Source organism: Notothenia coriiceps, unplaced genomic scaffold (genome assembly GCF_000735185.1).
Source record: "Notothenia coriiceps isolate Sejong01 unplaced genomic scaffold, NC01 NC01_scaffold00001303, whole genome shotgun sequence".
NCBI classification, from domain to species: domain Eukaryota; kingdom Metazoa; phylum Chordata; class Actinopteri; order Perciformes; family Nototheniidae; genus Notothenia; species Notothenia coriiceps.
In genome coordinates, this window is record NW_011334004.1 from 5,673 (window position 1) to 27,463 (window position 21,791).

A 21,791-nucleotide genomic window follows, 5' to 3' on the forward strand; every position below is an offset into this window, starting at 1 on the left:
AGACAGACCATAGATCAATAACATGTTAGAAGAATGACATATGTAAGTAAAGTAGTGTTGTGATTTGGATATACCTGCCTAAATATCTTGATACTGATGCTAAAAGCAAGCCACGTAAGAAACCTAAAACATCAGGAAAAGTAATAGTAACATTACATAACAGGGCGTCAAAGTGGAAGAAGAGCCTTACAAGCCAAATGTCCCCACACGATTCAACTGATAAAAAAGAAGTCTTATAAAAACACTGCCATTTTTAAAGTACAATAGAACTAGTATAATACCTTGTTTGATCGCATGGACATTGCGATACCATATGGAGTGGCGATTTTCTCTTGGAGGCCAAGGGGAAGCCAGGCTTTCCCTGTTTTTCGGATTGTAGTTATAAATTTTAATAAATAAATAAAAACACTTCGTTCCGTTTAGTTTGGAATTTCTTTGTTGTGTTTGCTGCCGGCCCGGCCGGTCTCTCCCCCATTCTCATTGATTATTTTACAAAGATGTGAAGCAGCGCCCTCTTAGATTGTTATGGTGAAACAGTAGATTGGCACTCACTGTTGCGAGGCCAGCCGAAATTTGCTTCCCTTGGTGAAAAAAAATGGAGGGATTGACCAATCAGACAAGGCTAACGTCATGCCCCTGCCAACCTGTGATTGGTCAGGGCCATGCCAAGGGAAGCCAGAGGCGGCTGGCTTCCCTTGCCTCACAATCCAATCAAATCGCATCAACTTAGTGTTGCAGTGACGTGTCCTAAAACCCGGAAGTAAGCTGCGCTCGGTTTCCCTCAACAAAAAAGTGGGAGTTCTCCATAGTATTTTGGAAAATAACTCGAAATAAGGTCTGTGGAAAACGAGCCTGTTAGATAAATGCACGTTTTGTTCAGTCGGATAATATCCACATGTCTACCCTACTTTTATAATTTTCGAATGATAAATGTAATCGATGGAAGATAGATAGCGTCACTGCACCACTCTCACCGCCGTTAGAAAGTAGCAAGCAACTGAAGCAAGTGCAATTATGGAGGGTGGAGATTTGGAGTATTTAATCAAAAATAATAATAATTGTACTAAACTTCCGCTACAGCAGCAACAATAAATAAAAGCTGATGACAGGCCAATGCCCAAACTGGAGCTGTGTACAGCGAGGAACAAAGGAGCGAACCGGACGTAAAACGTTAAAGGTCTCCTGATTTAGTTTGTGAATGAATGCTTATTAGAGTTTCGGCTGGAGAGTGCGTGCGGACCTGTCGGTTAGATAACAGGCGTGTGTAAGTCCTGCATCTGTATGATAGAAATGTGTGTAAAATGATACCGGGCGCTGTAATCACTCATCTGGTTACGTTATTACATTGACCACCACACCCCCGACCCAAAACGTATTATTGGCTTCTCCTAATTTTTTCACCACGCCACGCTACTGGTTTTATGTATACCATGCATCATTAATGTGATGTGTGTTATACAACTGAGTTGCAAAACATATATATATATATATATGAATCAATATGGTATTATGTATGTTCCTGACTTGTAAAGCTTGTTTTGTGTTTCTCTTTTGCAACTGTTCTTGTATCAGTTAGCCACAGCAGTAGATGAAATTCCATCGATGGAAAGCTACCCCGTATGTTACTTAAAGATAACGGCTCTCTCCCTCAGACCCAGACCCAGTCCTGAGTCCGATGGTGATCAGCTGGATTGTGTCCAGCCTGACTTTTTTGGTGACCGTCGTCGTTATAATCATTGTGGCCAAGGTGCTGTGCAACAAAGAGAAGAAGCCCACTGAACTGGAGCGAGAGACCAGAACCTGTACGTTTATTTTCCATCAACACCTTTGAGCTATAGAGGTGTGAAATCTTGTATGTGCACAGAGAGTAATGTTTGTGCTTCTGTCTCCAGGTGTGGACAACACTTATGTTGCCTTATCAATTAACAAGCTATGACGGGGTGTGCTGGCAACAGAACACTAAAGGTATATAATGTCATGATTCTTGAACATGTGATGCCTACAGAATAATATGTAGGCATATTCAAAAAAGGTATTGTGCATCGTGTGAGCTTAACAAAGTATGTCGCAAATGTTACAGGTGTATGAACTGAATCCCTGTTACCACATATAGACGATCTCTATTGAACTGATTTTGTGTCTTCTAAAACCAATGAGCACTAGTGATGACTAGTACTTGAAACATGTATTTTATTATGTTTATTCATTTAGATTACTTTGTATTCTGTTTTCATTTGACACTAAAGGATCCTTTGTTGCTTATTAGTTTCAAAAAGTCTGAATCAAGGTTAAGGTGAAAGAATAAAAGATGAAAACTTCAAAGGAGTTGGGAGAGGGGGATAATATTTAGAGTAAAGGAGATTTGCATCAATGCATCCTGATATACAGGAAATATAACATTCTTAATTGTGCCACACTAGTGCATTAAAGTAAAGTATATTGTATTTTTTCTTCCAGCAGAATTGCTGATGAGTGGACGGTCAGAAGGCTCGCGCTGCTTCCATTGTGGATTCATTCGGCAGGAGACGTGACTCACAACCTAAAAGCTCGGTCGGACCCAGTTCAGCAGCGTTTGGATGAGAAAGTTTTTGCTGGACTCTAACAAAGACCTCACACCAAACGTAAGGCTAGAGATTCTGCTGGGAAGAATGGATAGGATTGGCTTTTAAGCCTTGCATTATGGTAAGATTTGAACTATCGACCACAGAAGACTGACTGTAAATAAGGACTTCCAGTTCAACGTCTGTAGTTTCTGTTAGATTTCAGCTTCACTCAGATTTGGCTACTGCCATGACGCCAGATGTATGGGAACTGTGAGAATGTGACGTTAGTCCCTCAGGTCTGTGTAATTACCTTGTTTTGTATTTATTACCAGGCAACACTAATAACAGCCTCCACTAGCTAAATATGTACTTGCTTCTTCAGATCAATGATCCTTAAAGAATTATAAGATTTTCTTTATTATTTCCAATCCAACCCTACTATGCATCTTACGTCATTTTCAGTTTGTACATTACTGCACTTAAAGTTGGTGGATAGAAGCTGTTGTTGATTAAAATGCTGCTTTTGTTTGAGCTTCTAGGATTCACTTAATTTTGTTTGACAATCTAAATATTTCTGATGATTTACAGCATCGCAATAAGATACACAAGAGGACACAGGTTTTACTTTATGCATAATACAATTCATTTACTTTTACATCCTCAATTATTTAAACATTTCAAATGTATTGTTGCTCTTGAATAAATGACTAAACGCTTCAAATGTTTACATATACAAGCTCTTTAATAGTTTGAATTATGTAACCGCCATACAAAACACACATCAAACTATAGGATGAAAGGTTGGATTATGTCGTACAAATGTGATATATCTACTGAATCATAGCGTTAACAGCCTTACAGCTTGTATAAACAGTTTGATTTTAGATTGGTACCCGAAAACATTTCCCAACTTCTCATTAACCACTGAAAAAACATTAATTAATACCCCAATTATTCCTACAAAATCACTGAGGCACTTGCAATACAGCTGGTTTCAAAACTGTCCCATCTGTACTTTTATTATAATTATTTCTTTAAACTGACAAAAGGAAGCATTGTTGTACCACAAGATAATGTTAAGTACAAGGTTTTGGTCAGTCTTTATATTAACAATATACACAGTATCATAGATCATTCGACACCGTTATTATCGAGAACAGGACGCTAAATAGTTCTGGCCGGTCACACATTGGACGTTCAACTATTGGTTAGCACACCGTGAGATGAGTCCGGGTGTTTTTCCTTTTATAGATACACACTTTCTCCAAGTTAGTGCCAATGATATAAAAAAGAAGTTTCCTAAAAACAGGAGAAATTACAAGTTCTCTTGATTGAATCTGAAATTGAAACAAGGGTCTTAGAAGTATGATGTACACTTTTATGTAATACTTTAGAATATTGTATGTTGTGGATAAAGAGTGAGATATATATTGATAGTGGCTGAAACTTACAGTATATAAGACACATCTTATTACGCTAATCCAATGACCTTAAATATCTGTCTGTAAATATTTAATGTGCAGCTGTGGCAGACTTTTTTTCTACTCTACTTTTCATTTGGTGCCAAACAGCAGTGAATGCTGCTGAATGTGGATGATCTTCAGAAATTCTACTGTCCAGCTAAGAGTAAGAAGGATTTTGTGCATTGTTTTATGGATATGTCTATTAAGTATCTATTCTAGTAGGGAGGCTGTGTCAAACATAAGCAAGCAAAAAACTGCAATTAAAACCCATAAAATATTGCATAAAGCCCAATTTCAGCAATGTCAAAAATAAAAAAGGCATTGACTGAAATACATTCAATCAATTAAAATCCACAATAAAGAATAATATCCCAGTAAAATGAACATGACTTAAAAACGAAATCATTCTATTCCTTTGATGGGTTCATTTGTCTCCATACTGGAAAAAACTAAGTAGAGGAAGACTGCCACAGCCACGAAGAACACAAACTGAACCCAGAGCGGGACGAGGCGGGACGACGGCGGGGCCTTCGGAGCTTCTTTAGGTGGTCCGGGGGTCGATTTCAAATAGGTGCTTTTGGAAGTGGGCGGCAGGTCGTACATGTGGGGCCTGAAAGGGAATGGAATACATTATGCTTCGGAACCTAATTAAAATTCTCCACTACAAAGAACCCCTGACTTCTGAAGTCTGGTGTTAGCATTGGTTTACTATGATATACCCTTGTACCTGAAATCTTACTTTAACGTAATTACGGTCTTGCCTCCTTTGGGCCATTCAATGTCAGTTATACCACATTTTAAACAGCGAAACTATTTTCTGACATTTTTAGACTAAATCATTGTTAGAGGACATATTCAGATCTTCTAGCAGCTGGTTGAGGTGAAGCTTGTATAGTAATATTTGATATCATGTTTGGTAGTTTAATCTGAAACACTATATTTTATAAACGTAATCTTTAACAGCACGCAGTAACTATATAGCTGTCTAATAAATGCAGTGGACTAAGGAGTGCCGAATACAATATTTTTCAAGTTGGAGTAGTAAGACATTTAAAAAGGAAAGTATGGAGATACCAAAAGTACTTTAGTAAAGTCAAAAAGGTGACGCAAACTACATTTGGAAATTATCTGATGATGACACTGTTTGACTTTATATAAATATACTTACTCATCAGAAAATCCCTTTCCACTGTATTCAGGCTTTGGTCTTGAATAGTTTGAGTAGGATGTCCTGTAGAGAGGGAGATACAACCTCAAATATTGGAATACTGACGACTTCCAGTAAAGCAAAAAATATTTATAAAGTTATAACTCACTCGTGTTCAAGTTCCCTTTCTCTCCAAGCTGGTCTTGACCTCATGCATGATCCACTAGATAGACGAGAAAAATAAGTGATTAAGAAGTATTTGTATTTGATTCAATAAATATAAGAAAGTGTTAATGTTTGGAGCAGGTAATGGAAAAGCTGACCTGTCTCCCGCACCGTCACTCCTGTCCTGCAACAGAAGCAGTGATAATAAGTACTGGTGTTTGCTTTTAGAAAGATTGAATACAAACATTTGATATAACTTATTTATTAGGCGTGTCATGGAAAAATACAACCATAAAAGGGTGAACAGAAATACTTACAGGAGTTCTGTATTCATAGGTGACTTCCTCTGAAATTAAGACACAAACATGAATAACATGTATAATTATGTTGCTCCAATTTGACCTTAAGACTGAGGCTCATTTGAATGAATTGTTGTTGAATAATCCAGTTGTACCGGATAATTATAAAGTTCTGGCACAATAGTGGACTTTATTACTGCACATTTAATTATAAAGTTCTGGCACAATAGTGGACTTTATTACTGCACATTTATTCATAAAAGTAAAGCTTTAATATTGACTGCTGTTCTGAGTGTATATGTAAATTTACTTAATGAGTTACCCTCTTCTCTGTAGTAGGTTTTTTCAGGTGATGGTTTCGCTTTCTTTCCTTTGGCCATGGCTTCTTTCAGCTTCCTTTCATAGAGACTTCTGGTGGAGTCTGAGAACCAAACGTAGTTTTAGACATTATTAACAAGTGAAACCAGGGAGATTCTGACTGCTACAGAAGTGAAGTCAGGAACTTTACTCAGGTAAGGAGGAGGCCTGTGGAGTTTACGTTGATTCAAAAACGGGCGCAAAGTATGAGATTGTTGAGAGCCACTCACCGACCACAGGCCCGTGCTTTATCTCGTACTCGTCCAGCAGGTCGCTCATCTCCTTCGCAGTTTTACTCCTTAGCGAAGACATTTTGCTGGCTGGATTAATTCGTTTAGGTGTCTGTGTTGTGTTGTGTTATTATTGTTTGTTCTTTTTCGGTTAGTCTGTTAGTTTCGGTTGCCAAAACCAGACTAACAACCATAACTCCTCCCACCGATAGTGACCAGGAGGCGCTCGTTTTGTCTCGCAGTCAGTAAAGGCGGTAGGCGAACGGGAGTTTGAAAACATGGAGAGATTGAACCCCGCCCTCCTTTCTTGACCCGAATGTTAAAAACATTCGCTACTTCCGTCAACTTTTACATCACTTCCATTTCCGTTTGAGACATTCTTCTTTATGGTTTTTTGTGTTCTCCTTTGCAGAAATGAAGCAGCGCCACTAGCTGGCCTCTAATACGTTCTATGTATTTTTTAAATTATGTATTCCATGTGTTCATCACAAATGAGCAATTTTTTTATCTAGAATCATCATAACGTCTTTTAAATTCTCTACGAAGATCTGGCTGATTATTTTAAAGTTAGTAATATTGCAATTACTGAGAGTGGAAGAAACATGATTCAGATCATTCAAACGTACATAGTACAACATAAAGTACAAACAAATTAAACCACGATTTCATCCATATAAAATATTCAAAGTTTATTTTGTTTGTTAAATATCTTATCTGCAAAGTTACTGGTCAGAAGTATCATATTTATTAAAAGCAGAAGCAAACGACTACTCAAGCACCACATGTATCTCAAAAAAGTAGTTAATTTACTGAATACTTTCCCACTGTATTGCATTAAGAGTGCCTGGAAATAGGCCTTTTTAATCCTTCTAATACATCTATATTTCTTACCAAATGTGATCATTTTTTACTTATCTACAGTTTAAACAAATACATGCCTCATTGTTAGCATATACACATCTTTATTTAGCAGAAAATGGCATGTTACAGTCAACAAAACACACGTTTAAATGTTTATCACTTAATTTGAACAAAAGCATATTTTTATATGAACCAGCCCGCTTGGTCTGAGGCCAACCAGAACATCAGCAGTCCGGTCAGAATCACCACACACATCTTCAGTGTCAGCTTCAGCACGTTGAAACACTGCAGGAACAAAGGAAAGAATAGAGAGGGAAAGTAACCAAAAAGTTCAGGAACAAATGAACAAAGTGAACGTTCAGTGAGGGTCAGTAAGTACACACTTTTTGTTTGCTGCTACAAATGTGTGTGTCGCTGATATCAGGCATGTTCTCTGGTGGTTGAGTGTTTAAGGCATCACAGGCCGGAGTAATTTCCCTGCTAACGTCGATCTCCCTCAATTCCTGGACACCGGAAAGCAGGGAAAAAATAGTTAGTTGTGTTTATTTATGTGTGTTTTCATTAGGGCTGAAACTACTGATTCTGGATGACTTGTTTGGTCCATAAAATGTCAGAAATCAGTGAAAATGTTCCATTACATGTTCTCAAAGTCCAAGATAATGCCTCGTCTCTTTTATTTTGTCATTCCATACCCAAAGATATTCCGTATAATATGATATTAAACAGAGAAGTACAGAATACCTCCTTATTCAATTTTTGCATGAAAAATTGCTTTACTATTCAACATATTTCGTAATTGTTTTTCTGTGGATCGACTTATCAGTTTGTCGACTAATGCTTGCATCTCTGCTGTCATGTGTGCTCATTGGAGTCTGCGTGCAAACCTCAGATGTTTCTGCAGAACTCAGGTCCTCCTCCCCTTCAGTGGAGCTGCTGTGTGAATCTCTGTCACTGCTGAGCAAAATGACAAAGTAGACACACTTATTTCCATTTTCCATTTGACACTGCTCAGGTTGTTGTTACATTTCAAGAACCGAAAGTTTAATAAATAATAGGAACTTTGCTCACCACTCGTCGGTTTCATAGTGAATGACTTGAGACAATGGATCTGCACAAAACTGAACTTTTATCTGCCTCTCTGTAAAAAATAAATACAAATGGAAGCTGATTAATTGTTTTAAAAATATGTTTCCAAATACAAAGACTTTACCATTCATCATCCTCACTCACCTCTTCTCCTCGTCTCTTCATCGCTGTCATTATAATACTCGTAGAAGGCCCTGATTCTCTCCTGTTCATCCCAGTTCCTTTCCTCTTCAGACTCATCTTCTCCTAACTGTCCTGGCTCGGTGATCTCATAGGCTTCAGTGTTGAAGAAGAAGTCATCATCCAGCGAACCCCTGTTAGAAGGGCTTGTTGTTTGTTTTGCATCCCCTCTCTGTACCACTGAGTAGCTGTGGACGTCTTCTGCCGCAGGACGCCGAGTCACATCTGGAAGTGGTGTTTTCACCTCTTCTATGTCCTCTGTGGTTAACAGCTCTTCAGACAGATGAGCTGTTAACACGTCTAGATTCCAATTTATGCTGAAATCAGCTGCTTCCTCCCTTTTGTACTCATCATAAGACGCTGCACTGTCCCCATCTTGAGTGTCCTCCAGTTTCTTGTTGCTTTCAGGCTCTTGTAGAAGCGTTATGTCAAAGAGTTCCTCATCGCTCCTCTTTTCTTGGACATAATCATCGCTGGAGGTGTAGGAATCATTCTCACCTCCATCCTCTACCTCTGCTACAGCTGCATCAACCCACACATTCTCCTCAACCTCTTTTTCTCCAGTTGCTTCATCCAATGTCCTGCACTCATACACCTCTGAATCTCTGCTGCACTGATACCTGCCTCCCTCCTCCTCAGTGTCCTCATCTGTTCCCATACATGCTACATCTGATATTAGATCTGTCACATATTTTTCCAGGCCGGTGTTTAGCTTTTCAGTTGTCTCGCTGTCAGATGCACAAGCCAAGGCGTTTGACTCTTGCCTTTTTCCTTCATCTCCTACATATTCACATGAAGAAAAGTCTGAGGGATAATCTGCAAAGCTCTCACCTGCGTCTTGGTGCTCCTCCTCTGAGAATTCCTTCATTTTCTCTCCCTTTTCATCACCATTAACTTCAGCAATAAGATCCTTCAGATTTTGAACCGATATTTCTGGAAACTCCAAACTGGCTTTTGCTGCTTCATCTCCGCAAGTATTTTCAAACTCCTGCCCAAAGTACTGCACGTTTTCTTCTTGTTCAATGTTCATGCCCTCACACTCAGAGTCACACAAGTCCTCTTCCTTTTCTTGCTCATCTTCCTCTCTTATCCCATCACCTCTTAACATCATCTCATTGCCACGTTCAGGGACTCTCTCAAAATAGGACACCTCCTCATCACCCTCACCTTGCTCCTCTTTTCTAACTTGAGGGTTTTCAGCACCCTCCAGGGCCAGATGTTGTCCCTCAGGAAAGACCTCTTTATTACCAACACAAAACTCATCGCTGCAGCTAACTGACCTAAAAAAATACTCTGGTTGTGCTCCTGTTCCCATATCCTCTGCTTCAGCCACTTCATATTGCCCAGAAACGGATCCTTCCTGTTCGGACTCTGAGCTTGTATAATCTTCCTCGAGTATTTTGACGCTGCTCCTTACCCCTGCACCTTCAAAATCTTCATTGTCGCTTATATCATCATACTGCTTTTCAACAACTTCTGTGCGTGTATCTTGAGTTTCTATGCAAGACAAAACTGCAGTTTGACCCGTTGCTTCCTGTTGGAAAGCCTCGTCTTCTTTTGCAAGTACGTTTTCTGCACAGATGTCTGTTTCGTCTTCCTCACATTTATCCTCAAAATGTATGTTCTCAAAGTCCAAATCTCCATCAGAGGAAGATGGGACTGCTGTTTCTGTAACAAAATCAGCATTTGACAAATAAATAAAAGTAAATTATGAAAAAGAAAATAAGTAATACATACCACATGATGTATTTCTTACCTGAAAAAGCATCACTGAGTAATTCAGCAAAACTGTGCTCCATCTTTTCAAGTAGAAAAAACAATAGTACGAGTTATGTCAAGACAAACTACTGCACAGATGATCTCCTCTCAGAAAGGAAGAGAGGACGCAGTAGCTCTCTTCTGTTGTTGCTGCAAGTGGCTTCCTGTCAGGCAGACAGTGCATGAATTACATATTTAAACAACTATCTTCGATTAAACATATAAACAGTTTTCAGCAGTTAAACCTTACCATACAACGTCGGATAATCAAAAGGTCTCAAAGAAGTGAAGTCACAAAAGTAAATTGTGTTGCTGCAGGAAGTTACTTCATGAATTCATGAAGTGTGTCAGCCTTGATGTGGTTTTAGTTTCAGATGAATGATATAAACTCCAGCAGACGTACACAATGTTCATGCTAAAAGAACACACATGCATTTGTTTTTATGTATCTGAGATGAGTGCAGTGCAACTTTGACTAGTTGGTCATTAAAAAAAGAACAGTAGCTGTCAGTGATTATTTTGTTAGTAGCTTTTATTTAATTTGACATCTAAAATCAAGTAAAACAGTTCAAATGAAGACATCCGGGTTTGATGATGGTTGTCCTACAGCTCGTTGCGGAGGAGGTAGCGGTGGTTGGGCTTCAGGTCAACTTCTACAGGGAAATGATCGCTCACTTCGAGAGCCTAAAAGAGACATCACGAAGAACAGGATTAATGTTCGTTTTAAGTACAATACTGAACCAAAGAAAAGTATATTTTTAACATGTTTACCTCCTCCTCTGTGAGATGGAAATTCTCTTTAAAGTTGAACGGCTGAGCGGAGCCTGGCACTATACCGGAAATAATCTCACGTCCATGGACAATGATCCTGTTTGAAAGGGAGAAACGAATTGAAGGCATTACCCTACAGCCAAAAGAGTGATTGTAAAGGACTTCTTCAGGACTTCACTAACCTGTCGTAGGCACAGTGTGTCTTATCACGGACAGTAGTGTCTTGGTCATCTGCGATTAGCCAGTGAAATTTGGGGTCACTCCTCAAGCGGTTGGCCTTCCAGCCCTTGATGGTGACGTAGCTGCAGGCAGCGTTGAGGTCCCCTAAGATCATCACATTCTGAGTGAAGGAAAGGAAGCAAAAAGGGAAGTTCAAAACATCAAAAATACTCATAAATCTCATGATATGTGGAAGTGAGAAACCATAGCTTAACCATAAGAGGCAAAGCTTCAGAACACTGACAGAGACATAGATAAAACATGACCAAAATAAGTGGAAAATAATGCTATGGTTTAACCTCAGTCTTCCACTTCTGGTAAATCCCTTTGAAGACAGTGTGCAGTTCATTAATCTCCTTCATGGCATTTTTGGGACAGGTGTGCTGACCAATCAGGACAAAATCCTTCACCACTGCAACACAAGAAAACAATTATAAGTAAAGCATCTTCAAAGAACATGTGATAAACGTATCTATGTGATACTGGCCTCAGATCATACTAAGATACTAAGGTGGCTAATTTCCTGTCATGCAAGTTTTCAAAGATGCCGTTTCTTTTATCTTACATGTTGTTGGGGAGTGAAAGCGAACGATAAAAGGCTCTCTGGAGAAAACATCTGTTTCATTGGTCCCGTCTCCTTCTAGTTTAGGATACTGATAGTGCTCTTGGACCGTCAGCACATTGGTCCTGAAGAAGATGAGGGAGGAAAAAAGACAATGTTAAAGATGTCACCCTAAACTATCCCTCTACAGCAGTTGGCGGTGTTAGATTATAGGTTACCTGTAGAGGTAAACATACTGCTCCTTGTAGCTCTTCCTGCCCAGCCTTTCACTTTCCACATAGGAGTATGTGTTAGATTTGTCATATCTGCCGACAACAACATAGAAGAGATGCATTTAAAGTTGAATGTGTGACAGAGGTCTTACCACATCCTTTGAATGAGCCGGTTTGAAACTGAGAAAGCTTGTACCTGTTAAGATCCTTAACCAAAGCTTTTATTGCTGCTCCTTTGGAGTCTCTGACCTCCTGAATAAGACACAAGTCGCACCGAGAAAGAATCTATGGAGCAAAAGAAAAAGAAGACCTTTGAGTTGTTTACTGTTTACTGTGTAGATGTTGTTCTAGCTGTATACAAACAGTAAAATACCTTTAGTAGAATCTCCATAACCTTCCTGTTGTTTGCCTTTGATTCACCGAAGCTCTGAACATTGAACGCGCAGATTTTCAGGGCAGATGTGGCGTCCAGCACACACAACCCCACGACTAACAGCAGAACCGCAGTCCTCATCTCGCAGAGGCTTATCACTCTGAAAGTCAAAGAGGGTTTGGCAAGATCCTCTTAATCCTGTTGTGAAATATGTACAAAAAAAACTCTTCTGCTCTTACTTTGCCCCCTCTCACTCTCTGTGTCGGTTCCAACACGAGATTGACCTCAGGCAGGCAGAGATCCATCCCTTCAGTTGGTGGCGGTGTATTTGGGAACATGCAGGTAAACGGACGGATGTGCTGTGTCAGGGCCTGGTGAGAATGGAGCTTTATCTGGAACTGTTAAAACCACTGAACACAATGAACAGCGCTGTGTTTTGTCTCTGATTGTGAGTGTTATCAGACAATAGACACTGCCATGGGTCATGTCTGTCAGTTTCATGAACATTTGGGTAGAATTTACAACATATTATTCTGTCATTTTAGCATTGGGAGCTGGTTGTTACCATTACTGACATAAATAACGCTGAGCTCTTAACTGTGATGGGGGTGCTTCTCACTCTGACAGTCATTTTTATGTTATGTCTTTTTGATCTGTATTGTGTTTTTCTGTCATGTAGGCTACTCAATGACCTAATACAGGATATTACTAGTATCATCATATTAAATGATACCCAATCAATATGATGATACTGGTTCAAAGATAGTTAAGTATTGATACAATACATCGTTTTATAATGCAATAAGGTTTGATACATTTATTTAATAGTAGTGAAGTACATGTATTAAAATATAGCCTACTGTACTTGAATACAATGTTGATGAACTTAAGGAAATATTGTACTTTTTATGTATTACCTTTATTTGATAGCTGTAGTTACTTTGCAAGTTGAGGTATGAAGATGATGATGATTAAAAACATGTGTTGCACTGTTGTAGATTGAACTACATAATAATGTATATACTGTAGAGTAGTCAAAGTGTGTTTGACCTTAAACAGCCACAACACTAAGTATACATATGTTGATCCATCACGGTGATCACCAAAAATGTCTATGTTTAAAAAACTAACTCTGACAGGGGCTTACTGTATAATACCTTTTGTTAACCCAAGTATCATTTTTCAATGCAGAAAAGGACTTTGCTTTGACTGTAAATGAGTATTACTGTTTTTAAGATGTGACTATGTTCCCCAAACACGACACAAAAGTTAGTTATTGTTTGTACAGTAAGTAAGTACAGCAACCCTATCCCCTAGAAATACTGTTGTGGGGCTCAGGCATTTAGTTTCACTTGAACACACTTGAGTTTTATTAATAACTCTAAACGATATGACGTGACAGCTGGGGTCTTATTTTGTGTTTCCTTGTTTAAGATTGCACAAGTATACAACCATGAAACTGTAAACATGAGTGTTTTTTTTAATAGAATCAGAATACCTTTATTAGTCCCACAGATTAGTTAGTTAAGTTAGTTGGTTAACAGTGTCTTACAAATCTTTTATTAACCCAAAGCACGATGAACTCTAGACTCTAACTAGTGGCACATTTGTACAATATTTTAATTGAACGTAACGTCTGTAAAATTTGAATTGCTATTTCATTTTCCTTGCTCTCCATTCTTTCTTTAATTGAGAACAGTGGAGAACAGGTTTTTCTTGATTTTATATTTTTATTTCATTTTGACATGGCTTTTTCAATATAAAATAGGGTGCTTTTGACAAAATAAATGTAAAGTACAAAGAATACCTCACAATTTTTTTGAAACTATTAACTCACAGTTTCTCAAAATGTTATTAATGTCAGAAAACTATTAATGTCACAGTGCTTTTTAATTGTTGTAAACATTACAAACATTTTTCACACTGGAGGTGTTCACATGTATGCAAACATCCCACAGATGGCAACAAAAACTGTTCACACAAACTTTGAGCTCCAAGTCAAACATTTTTATCAAATCCAAAAATATTAACTAAATGCATCCTACATAGAAGAAGAAAAAGATAATCAAAAGCAACCAAAAAAACGACAATAAAATAATGTTGACATCATATGGGTCTAAAACAGCCTGAGTGTTGAGGAGAGGCCATGTCCATGAGATAGTCTTCGATACGTGTTTCTATGTCTGAGTACAGGTCTTTAACCTGCTCCCTGAAAGGAGGATGCCACAGCCACAACATGGCAACCCCCGTCACAGCCAGGAGAAATAGGAGGAACAAACACACCCTCCAGCAGGAGCCACACCGCGTCTAAACAAAGAGGGAAGAAAGAAATATATAAAATATAAAGTAATATATAGTTACATCTATACAGCAAGGTATGTAAGGTAAGATAACTAAGCACAATTTTGATCCCTGGTACTTTACCACATTTATTCAATATCTTTAACTCATTTAAAGATTCAAATTTAGAATAAAAAATATAATCAATAAGTTATGAATTATCATATGTTGAGATAAGACTGTTTTTATCCCTTTGCGGCTACCAAGCATATGGTCAAATAAGTTCCCTTTTCTAACATAAAAATTAACACATTAATGCATCGATAATTATATCTCATACAATATATTGGTAAATAGAAAATAGCCATTGTTTCGAGTGAATACATTTACTTTTGTACTGTAACTATGCTTTTGTTGTCTTACTAATGTAAAGCTTTTGTCAGTTAATGAGAGCATTTGAGTATATCAAGGAATTTTTTTTTATACTCCCTAACACACACACACACACACACACACACACACACACACACACACACACACACACACACACTCACACTCACACTCACACTCACACTCACACACACACACACACACGGCTCACCGGTCTCCTGCGGTGATGGCTGAGTTGCCGGAGCTCGTCCCTGCACTGCGACAGCCGGGCCTGGCTGGACTTACACTCCTGCTCCACGGAATGCAGCTCTGTCTGCAGCTCCTCGCACTGCAGACACACACACACACACACGCACACAGACACACAAATACAGAGACACACCATATGGCAGTATTGAGAATACATTTGTCTGCAACAATGAGTAATAATTTTTGACATTCATTTGAAAAAGAACCTTGTCGATACAAGGTGTTTCCTTTGTTTTATATTTCTGAATAATGCCTCTTTAACCATCATGATTATTATGCATCTCTGTACAACTCTGAGATCATGAACATTATAATTTATGAATATTCGTGTGGCAGATTGAAATAATCAAATTGTGAAACGTGTACAGTAAATGCGCTACAGTACACTTTGATATCTCGACTCTACCTCTCTCTCCTTGATTTGGAGTTTCTCCTGAGTGTGACGGAGCTCTTTCTCCACCTCAGAGTCCCTCCTCTCCGCCTGTCGTGTCTCTGCATCCTCTGACATCACACGCTCCTGCATCATCAAGTCCTGGCTCTTATTGCTGACATCTAGGGAATAGAAAGCAGTTCAAATTACTGATGTGTGTTTGCACGTATTATAAAAATAGCCCTCAGTATAAAGTAATATGACTATGTCTTGCCTCTGAGGTCCTGAATTTCCTCTCTTAAGGTCTGGTTGTCCTCTTCCAGCAGGGAAGCGTTGTACTGTAGGTCCTTATTCTCCTGTCTCAATGACACCACCTCCTGGCTCAGCCCGGACTCTCTGCCTCTAGACAGCTGAACAGTACACACAGAGGCTTTATAAGTACAGCACACAGTCAAACCTCTTTCCTTCCACCTGCTCTTGGACTACCGTACCTCCGCTTGGCTGTGCAGCTGTTGCAGTTGATCCTCACTGAGGCGTTGGTTCTCCCTGAGTTGTACAGAGTTCAGCTTCAGCTCCTCATAAAGGTCCTGCCACCTCAGTGACTCTGCGTTTACTTTTATGAGCGCTTCCTAGTGGCACAAAAACAAGGTATCTCAGAGATTCATGTATTAAATCTTACTTTTTGACATGTCAAAAGCAGCATCTACAGCCTGAAAACATAATTGAGTCAGTGACATGAATGTGTCTTTCAGCATAGTGAAAAGGAAACATTCTGGTTGTTTACATTTTGAGTTAAAAGCTAGATGTTTGTATGACCTGCAGTGTCTCAGCCTTGCAAAGCGCCTCAGTTTTCTCCTGTGTGACCTTCTGCAGTGTGACCAGTGCACTCTCCTCATACACCATTTTCTGCTTCTCCATCTGTATCACCAGTCTCTTCACTCCATCCTTGGGAAACTTCTAAAAGGACACAACACTGCTGAGGTACACCTACAAATGCTTACAGTGTTAATCAAATCGATATAGTAGTATCATCACTGCATGACTCAGTACAAGTGTCGAGAAGGTTGGCTTCTTTAGGAAGGACACCATTTTGGGATTGGTGCAAAGAAAGCATACAATAACAGAAAAGAAACACTAAATGGTTTGTTCTTCACCAGCAGCTGCAGTTCTTACCTGCAGGCTGACTTGCAGCTGCGCCTCCAGAGCCTTGATCTTGTTTCTCAGCAGGTCTTCAGAGCAGCGAGCCTGTGTGGGTTAGAAAGGAAATGAGTGGCTGTCACGCTGTAGCCTGCAGATGGAAAATGAATGGTTGGTCTACCAGACTCTGACAGTTTGTTCCTTCACTGTCTGCGCTCACAGGTGCACAAAGGGAACTTGCAGCATCAGTGAGCCTCAAAACAGATCACAATCTCTGCATGTGCTGCAGCAATACACTGTACTGAGTATGGAAACATATATAACGTATAAGTTCCCTCAGAATAACATACCTGAGTGAGAATTAAAAGGCACTCATTGTTTTAAAGTAATACAACTTCTAGATCCACAGCTCTCAAAACTCAAATACAAATTAAAAAACTACAAAAAAGAGGAACACAAAGATCACCCTTTCATTCATTAAAGCAAAGAGAAAGCTAATGAGGATGCATAGCACCTATACAATACAGCAACTGAATGTCACACCCTTCCTGTATAAGAACGACAGCTTTCAATATGCAATATAGGCTTGAGAGCGGAAGCAGGAAGCTCTTAACCACAGACTGCACAGGCCTTCCTGAGGTAGCATTCACCAAATGAGTTTTTCAATGTTATTACCAGAGAACCATTTCCTCTTAAAACTAAAGATTTGTGTTTAGTATTTTGAATCTGTTACTGCGAAAAACTGAGGGTTTTCGTGGTGATGGAGAATCTTACCGTCCATATTTTGCTGGAGGAGTTCACGAGGTTTGATGTGCTCTCCTGGAGGGCTGCTAGCTTCTTCCTCACAGCCTCCTCTCTCCACAGGGCCTCCTGGCACACAAACACACACAAACACACAGCAGAAAAGAGAGAGAGCTACAACAACATGCAAATCATGTCAGCATCGTATTCCCACAACTTCAAATATCATCTCATATTCTTCATAAAAATAAAACTGCAAGATTTCTTATTTTTGTCACAAACATTTAGTCAATTAACTCATAGTAGGCTACCTGGATAAAAACAAACTACAGCAGCAAAGTATGACTAGTTCTTACAATCCTGTTCGATATGTATATCTCAATACTGCTTCTACTGCTTTTAACAATTGCGTGTCCTTTTCCAATCTATTAACTTCATGCCCTGTTTTTGTATTGCTTTGATTTATTTTACGAAGCTTTTAGTAGGCTTACACCCTGGTTAGAGAATAGTCACTGTAAAAAAAAAAAGAAGCCTAATGGCTTATTGTAGTTAAGAATATATTTATAATATTTATGAACCTAACTTGTCGCTTATTGCAAATAATCCAAAATACAGACAAGCCATTAATTCAATTGCCACTAATTGCTAGCAGGCCACACTTTAGCTTCATATTATTTTAAAAGTAAAACTATCCAACTTGCATCCAAGAGTGATAAAACTGAAAACCAACAGTGATAAAAGTCAAACTTATTTAAGTAATGTCAGTTAAACAAAATGTAGCTCACTTTGCTAACGTTAGCCACCAAAAGCTAGAGGTCATTCCAGACAAAGTGACGCTGTATCAATAAGATCCCCAATTTTTAAGCTTAGGAGTTCAATGTTTTATTTACAAGAGGGAAATGTGTTCAATTCTCTAACGGTAGCACAGTCCTGCTTTAACTCAACAAATCAGCAGAACTTACCTGCAAGTAGTCAGTCAACCTCTGAAGATCCTATAATGTTAGAGATAAGAGACATCAAAGACATTTCATTAAATCTGATTTTTCTAATATGAAAATAAGATATAAAACCCAAGTTAGTTTAGCAACAGTTTGAAACTTACTGACTCTTTCACAGTGACAAAACCAGACCTGAAAGAAAGAAAATATACTATTAAGATAAAAAAACATTTACTTCTGCACTTTTTTGTAAGCTGGCAGTTTATCAGTATTAATTAATTATTCACATCGGTTTTATATCAAATATAAAACTATATGTGAGGGAAAAAAAGGTTGATCACTATTGCTTTTTATATGAAATTTGAGATTTAAGATTAACTCACAAAGTCTGCACACTGGACTCGTGCATTATCTTCTTTTGCAGAATATTTTCAGTTTTCATGATGAATTTTTTGTGGATCTTTTCTGTTTGGATGAATGTTTTGATGTTTGTATTTTGACCTTTAAGAAAAAGTTAGGACACAGCCTTGTTAGTATGGAAGATAATTTGCATTTTTGGTCAACAATGTTATGTAGGCAAGACTTTAACCATTTATAGTCTCTCTTTTATCTGTGCCTTTCGTCCTGCTCTGGGTTGTTTCCTTTATATCTGGTGGAGAGGTAGATGCTGGACTTCTAGCGCTGCCTTTCTCCTGCCTTAGTGTTACCTGTTCTGACCATAATGCAGCCTGAGGGGAGAGAGAGAAGAGGCAGGTGTTACAAAAGTTAAATAATGGAGCGTTATTCAAAAGTACAAAGTTCTTTACAGAGGAAAAAATAAATAAATTGACAACATTAATAATAAAATCCATTAAGGGCAAATAAAATAAATAAATAAAAGTAACAATCATCTCAGATAAAATCAGAATCTGCTTTCTGATAACTTTAAAGAAGAAGATCAATCATTCTTTTTCTAAGGTAACCATCTTAATAACATTGAATGATATTTACCCAGTTGCTGGTGCTTGGGCCATCAGATATTTTGCTGTTGGGTGTTAAAATAATCTTTGGAAGCCTTCCATTAGCAGTGGGAGTATTTTGGATGTTTGTATGCAATGTCTCTGACTTGCTGAATGAACTGTAATGTTTCAATGAAAACGTGTTTGGTGAAAGTTTCCTCCTGGAAGAATAGTTGGAAATATTTTCACCACACGGCTCTGGGCTCACTGATCTCCTCCTGAGGAATTCAAGATGCCTCTTTTCCTTCAGTTCATTTTTGATCAGTCTGGTGTTCAGCTCTCTTGTTGGGCTGCGACATGAAGTCACGTTGTTACGTCCTCGCAGGTATTCACGTTTCTCTGCTCTGAGGTCCACTTTCTGGTCAAAGGGTTTCTCTGGGGAGAGTTGTGATCCTCTGACAAGCAGGGCGTCCATGGCTGTCCTCTGGCTGTCCTCTGGCTGTTCAACTGCAACAATGTATCAGGAAATGAATGTAACTGTTAAATATGATTAAATATACAGTATGGCACACCATCTATAGCAGACTGGTATGATAGTCTCAATGAAATATTTCTAATAGAGACAATCACAAGCAGAAAATGCTTGTATCCCCAAATTGTGTTTTTTTTTCCTCAATGAATTTTTTTTTATATTATATTAATTAATACATTTACATTCTAAAAAGTAAAAAGGATAAATCATGAAATCTATTTAACTAATTATGATGTTGTTAACTGCTGCTTTAATGTGATTCCAACATTAAGGAAAACATGTCAAAAAAAGCAATATCTAATATATGTTAACAGCTGATTAAGAATGATTCAATTCACTGTGTGTATGCAATCATATAACTAAGATACGTTTTCAGTATTTTAGGTGCAAAATAATAGCTCAGACAGTGTTATACATTACAATATATATATGTAGATATGTATGTAACAACAGTTTTCTTGTTTTCCCATATACATAGAAAACACTGTATACATATATACCCTAAGTTGTTTGGTATAAATGGTTGTATTCCTAAACACCTCTTGTGAGAACTTGCAGCTAACAGAAATCATGTTTCTCTATTAGCTATAATGAAATAACTCTGTAAATAACTGTTGCTAATTTAAGCAAATTGGTGAATCGGCTCCAAAGTTATAGGAGTAGTATACTTCAAATGAAACAAAATGCAAAGCATAAACAGTTTCTTTTAAATGTAGGATGCCCTGTTTTGCAAATGAATGAATTATCTTTATGAACCAGTGAGGTAAGTTGTAAAATAAGCAATATGAATAATAACTTGCAAGGTAATGCTTTTATTAATAAAGGTAATGTTGCAATGATTGCATTGTGTTTGCATTTTGTCAGAAAGCTCATTTATCGCTGAGTATCAGAGTTCTCAAAGACAGACAAGGCCCTGGTGTATCGAGACTCTTAAGGGAAAATGTTCAAGATCATGCAAACACAAAATGTTACTTGAAAAGCAGAAATCATAGATCTTACCTAAAACGCCTGTCATTCAGTGGAGAAAAGTCTTCATGAAGTGAATGTGAAGTCCATTTTCTCACTCTTCTGAAATAGTGTCGGTGTTTTGTCTGTTTCACATAGCTGTTTCAGTTGAACATAATTTTACAGGAAGTGAAGAGAACCATAGCGTCATATGTTCCTCTATCTCACCAGCCACTCGCATCAAACTGATGCCATACACGGGTGGGCCCCAAGATTACACACACACAGACAATTCCCCCTGCAAACAGGCGATATAAAACACACCACAGTGGAGAGAGCTCTAAAAATAACAACAGTTTTTCATTAAAGTGGGTTAAAGAGGACTAGACTATATTCTGTCAGAGTATACACCAGATTTACCAATATATTGTCAAGACAAGATTTTGTTTGGACAGAAGCGTATAACTTGAATATTACCATTCACAGTTATTTTGTGTTATGTTACATAATTATGGAAATTGGAAAAAACCCAATATATGTGAATCTGGGCATTTTATTTGGTTTTTTAATGATTTGTATTTCCTTATTCATTCTTTATTTCTTACCCAATTGATCAAAGTGTGAAGCAAAAGGGTTCCCTCAGATTATAGATATTTTTGTGTTGTATTATCTTGTTATGATGTATAATTGTCAAACAGGCAGTTGTCTTCTGTAAATCCTGTGGCTGTGGTGGTTCACTCTACTGAAGGTGACCCCAAGAACCCAGTGGCCACAGTCAGACTTAAAAGGTGAAAACAATACCAGTGCCTCTGTTGTAGCTGGTTAAATGGGGAAAATAAACAAACTTCAATCTAAAACTGTACAGTAGATGAGAGCAGATTTGTCATCTGTAGTTGTGTATGGGTTGTTTACTTGTTTAATTTACTTTATTTTTGTATTTATAATAAGTTTTAATTAAGGTCATGATTATCTTCAATTGTATTTTACTTAATGCAACGGCTCTTAGCAAAGAGTAGAGCTATCAACTCAAATAAATGATCTACAT

General features: G+C 38.1%; 4 protein-coding genes across 8 annotated transcripts in view; 1 reads left to right on the forward strand and 3 right to left on the reverse strand.

Annotated features, from left to right (window-relative positions):
- Window positions 1–3,075, forward strand: part of LOC104960006 (uncharacterized) — a 7,248-nt gene extending 4,173 nt beyond the window's left edge. The window contains exons 3-5 of one of the 3 annotated variants that reach the window (XM_010787939.1): window positions 1,653–1,802; window positions 1,893–1,965; window positions 2,458–3,075. In XM_010787939.1, coding sequence (XP_010786241.1) covers window positions 1,653–1,802; window positions 1,893–1,936 — 194 coding nt within the window. In that variant the 3' untranslated portion in view covers window positions 1,937–1,965; window positions 2,458–3,075. Of the gene's footprint in view, window positions 1–13; window positions 123–1,652; window positions 1,803–1,892; window positions 1,966–2,457 lie in introns of those variants that run through there. The other 2 variants (XM_010787946.1, XM_010787954.1) reach the window with 2 other exon arrangements.
- Window positions 3,076–6,867: 3,792 nt separating this feature from the next.
- LOC104960034 (uncharacterized) lies at window positions 6,868–10,427 on the reverse strand. 2 transcript variants are annotated; one of them, XM_010787977.1, is made up of 7 exons: window positions 10,340–10,427; window positions 10,088–10,253; window positions 8,296–9,999; window positions 8,134–8,203; window positions 7,950–8,019; window positions 7,449–7,568; window positions 6,868–7,350 (listed from the first exon to the last, which is right to left on the reverse strand). In XM_010787977.1, exons 2-7 carry the CDS (start codon window positions 10,128–10,130, stop codon window positions 7,249–7,251), a joined length of 2,109 nt encoding a protein of 702 aa, XP_010786279.1. In that variant the 5' UTR covers window positions 10,131–10,253; window positions 10,340–10,427; the 3' UTR covers window positions 6,868–7,248. The 2 variants fall into 2 exon arrangements, with proteins under 2 accessions (XP_010786279.1, XP_010786288.1); XM_010787986.1 differs by lacking the exon at window positions 7,449–7,568 and having other exon boundaries at window positions 6,879–7,350.
- Window positions 10,428–10,603: 176 nt separating this feature from the next.
- dnase1l1l (deoxyribonuclease I-like 1-like) lies at window positions 10,604–12,380 on the reverse strand. The gene is made up of 8 exons (XM_010787996.1): window positions 12,227–12,380; window positions 12,050–12,138; window positions 11,860–11,946; window positions 11,645–11,766; window positions 11,379–11,491; window positions 11,043–11,200; window positions 10,861–10,957; window positions 10,604–10,773 (listed from the first exon to the last, which is right to left on the reverse strand). The coding sequence occupies exons 1-8, from the start codon at window positions 12,365–12,367 to the stop codon at window positions 10,693–10,695; spliced, it is 888 nt and encodes a 295-aa protein (XP_010786298.1). The 5' UTR covers window positions 12,368–12,380; the 3' UTR covers window positions 10,604–10,692.
- A 1,838-nt stretch (window positions 12,381–14,218) lies between these two features.
- traf3ip3 (TRAF3 interacting protein 3) lies at window positions 14,219–20,927 on the reverse strand. Of its 2 annotated transcripts, none has more exons than XM_010788016.1 (14): window positions 20,801–20,927; window positions 19,322–19,776; window positions 18,948–19,059; window positions 18,715–18,832; window positions 18,496–18,523; window positions 18,356–18,385; window positions 17,427–17,522; window positions 16,689–16,760; window positions 16,332–16,472; window positions 16,007–16,144; window positions 15,790–15,925; window positions 15,552–15,697; window positions 15,108–15,224; window positions 14,219–14,533 (listed from the first exon to the last, which is right to left on the reverse strand). In XM_010788016.1, exons 1-14 carry the CDS (start codon window positions 20,814–20,816, stop codon window positions 14,333–14,335), a joined length of 1,806 nt encoding a protein of 601 aa, XP_010786318.1. In that variant the 5' UTR covers window positions 20,817–20,927; the 3' UTR covers window positions 14,219–14,332. The 2 variants fall into 2 exon arrangements, with proteins under 2 accessions (XP_010786318.1, XP_010786310.1); XM_010788008.1 differs by having other exon boundaries at window positions 18,921–19,059.
- Window positions 20,928–21,791: the final 864 nt, after the last annotated feature.

Bases quoted from the DNA above. Each gene is read 5' to 3' on its own strand.
- dnase1l1l (XM_010787996.1), bottom strand. From the start codon at position 12,367: ATGAGGACTGCGGTTCTGCTGTTAGTCGTGGGGTTGTGTGTGCTGGAC. The intron at 11,492-11,644 runs GTAAGATAAAAG...CTTGTGTTGCAG, and splicing joins CTTTCACTCCCCAACAACAT to TGGTGAAGGATTTTGTCCTG. The intron at 10,774-10,860 runs GTAAACATGTTA...TGTCTCTTTTAG, and splicing joins TCCATCTCACAGAGGAGGAG to GCTCTCGAAGTGAGCGATCA.
- traf3ip3 (XM_010788008.1), bottom strand. The intron at 18,386-18,495 runs GTAAGTTTCAAA...CTAACATTATAG, and splicing joins TTGTCACTGTGAAAGAGTCA to GATCTTCAGAGGTTGACTGA. The intron at 16,145-16,331 runs GTCATACAAACA...TTGTGCCACTAG, and splicing joins GCAAGGCTGAGACACTGCAG to GAAGCGCTCATAAAAGTAAA.
- LOC104960034 (XM_010787977.1), bottom strand. From the start codon at position 10,130: ATGGAGCACAGTTTTGCTGAATTACTCAGTGATGCTTTTTCAG. The intron at 8,204-8,295 runs GTGAGTGAGGAT...TATTTTTTACAG, and splicing joins TGAAGAGACGAGGAGAAGAG to AGAGGCAGATAAAAGTTCAG. The intron at 7,569-7,949 runs GTTTGCACGCAG...TCCGGTGTCCAG, and splicing joins GTTCTGCAGAAACATCTGAG to GAATTGAGGGAGATCGACGT.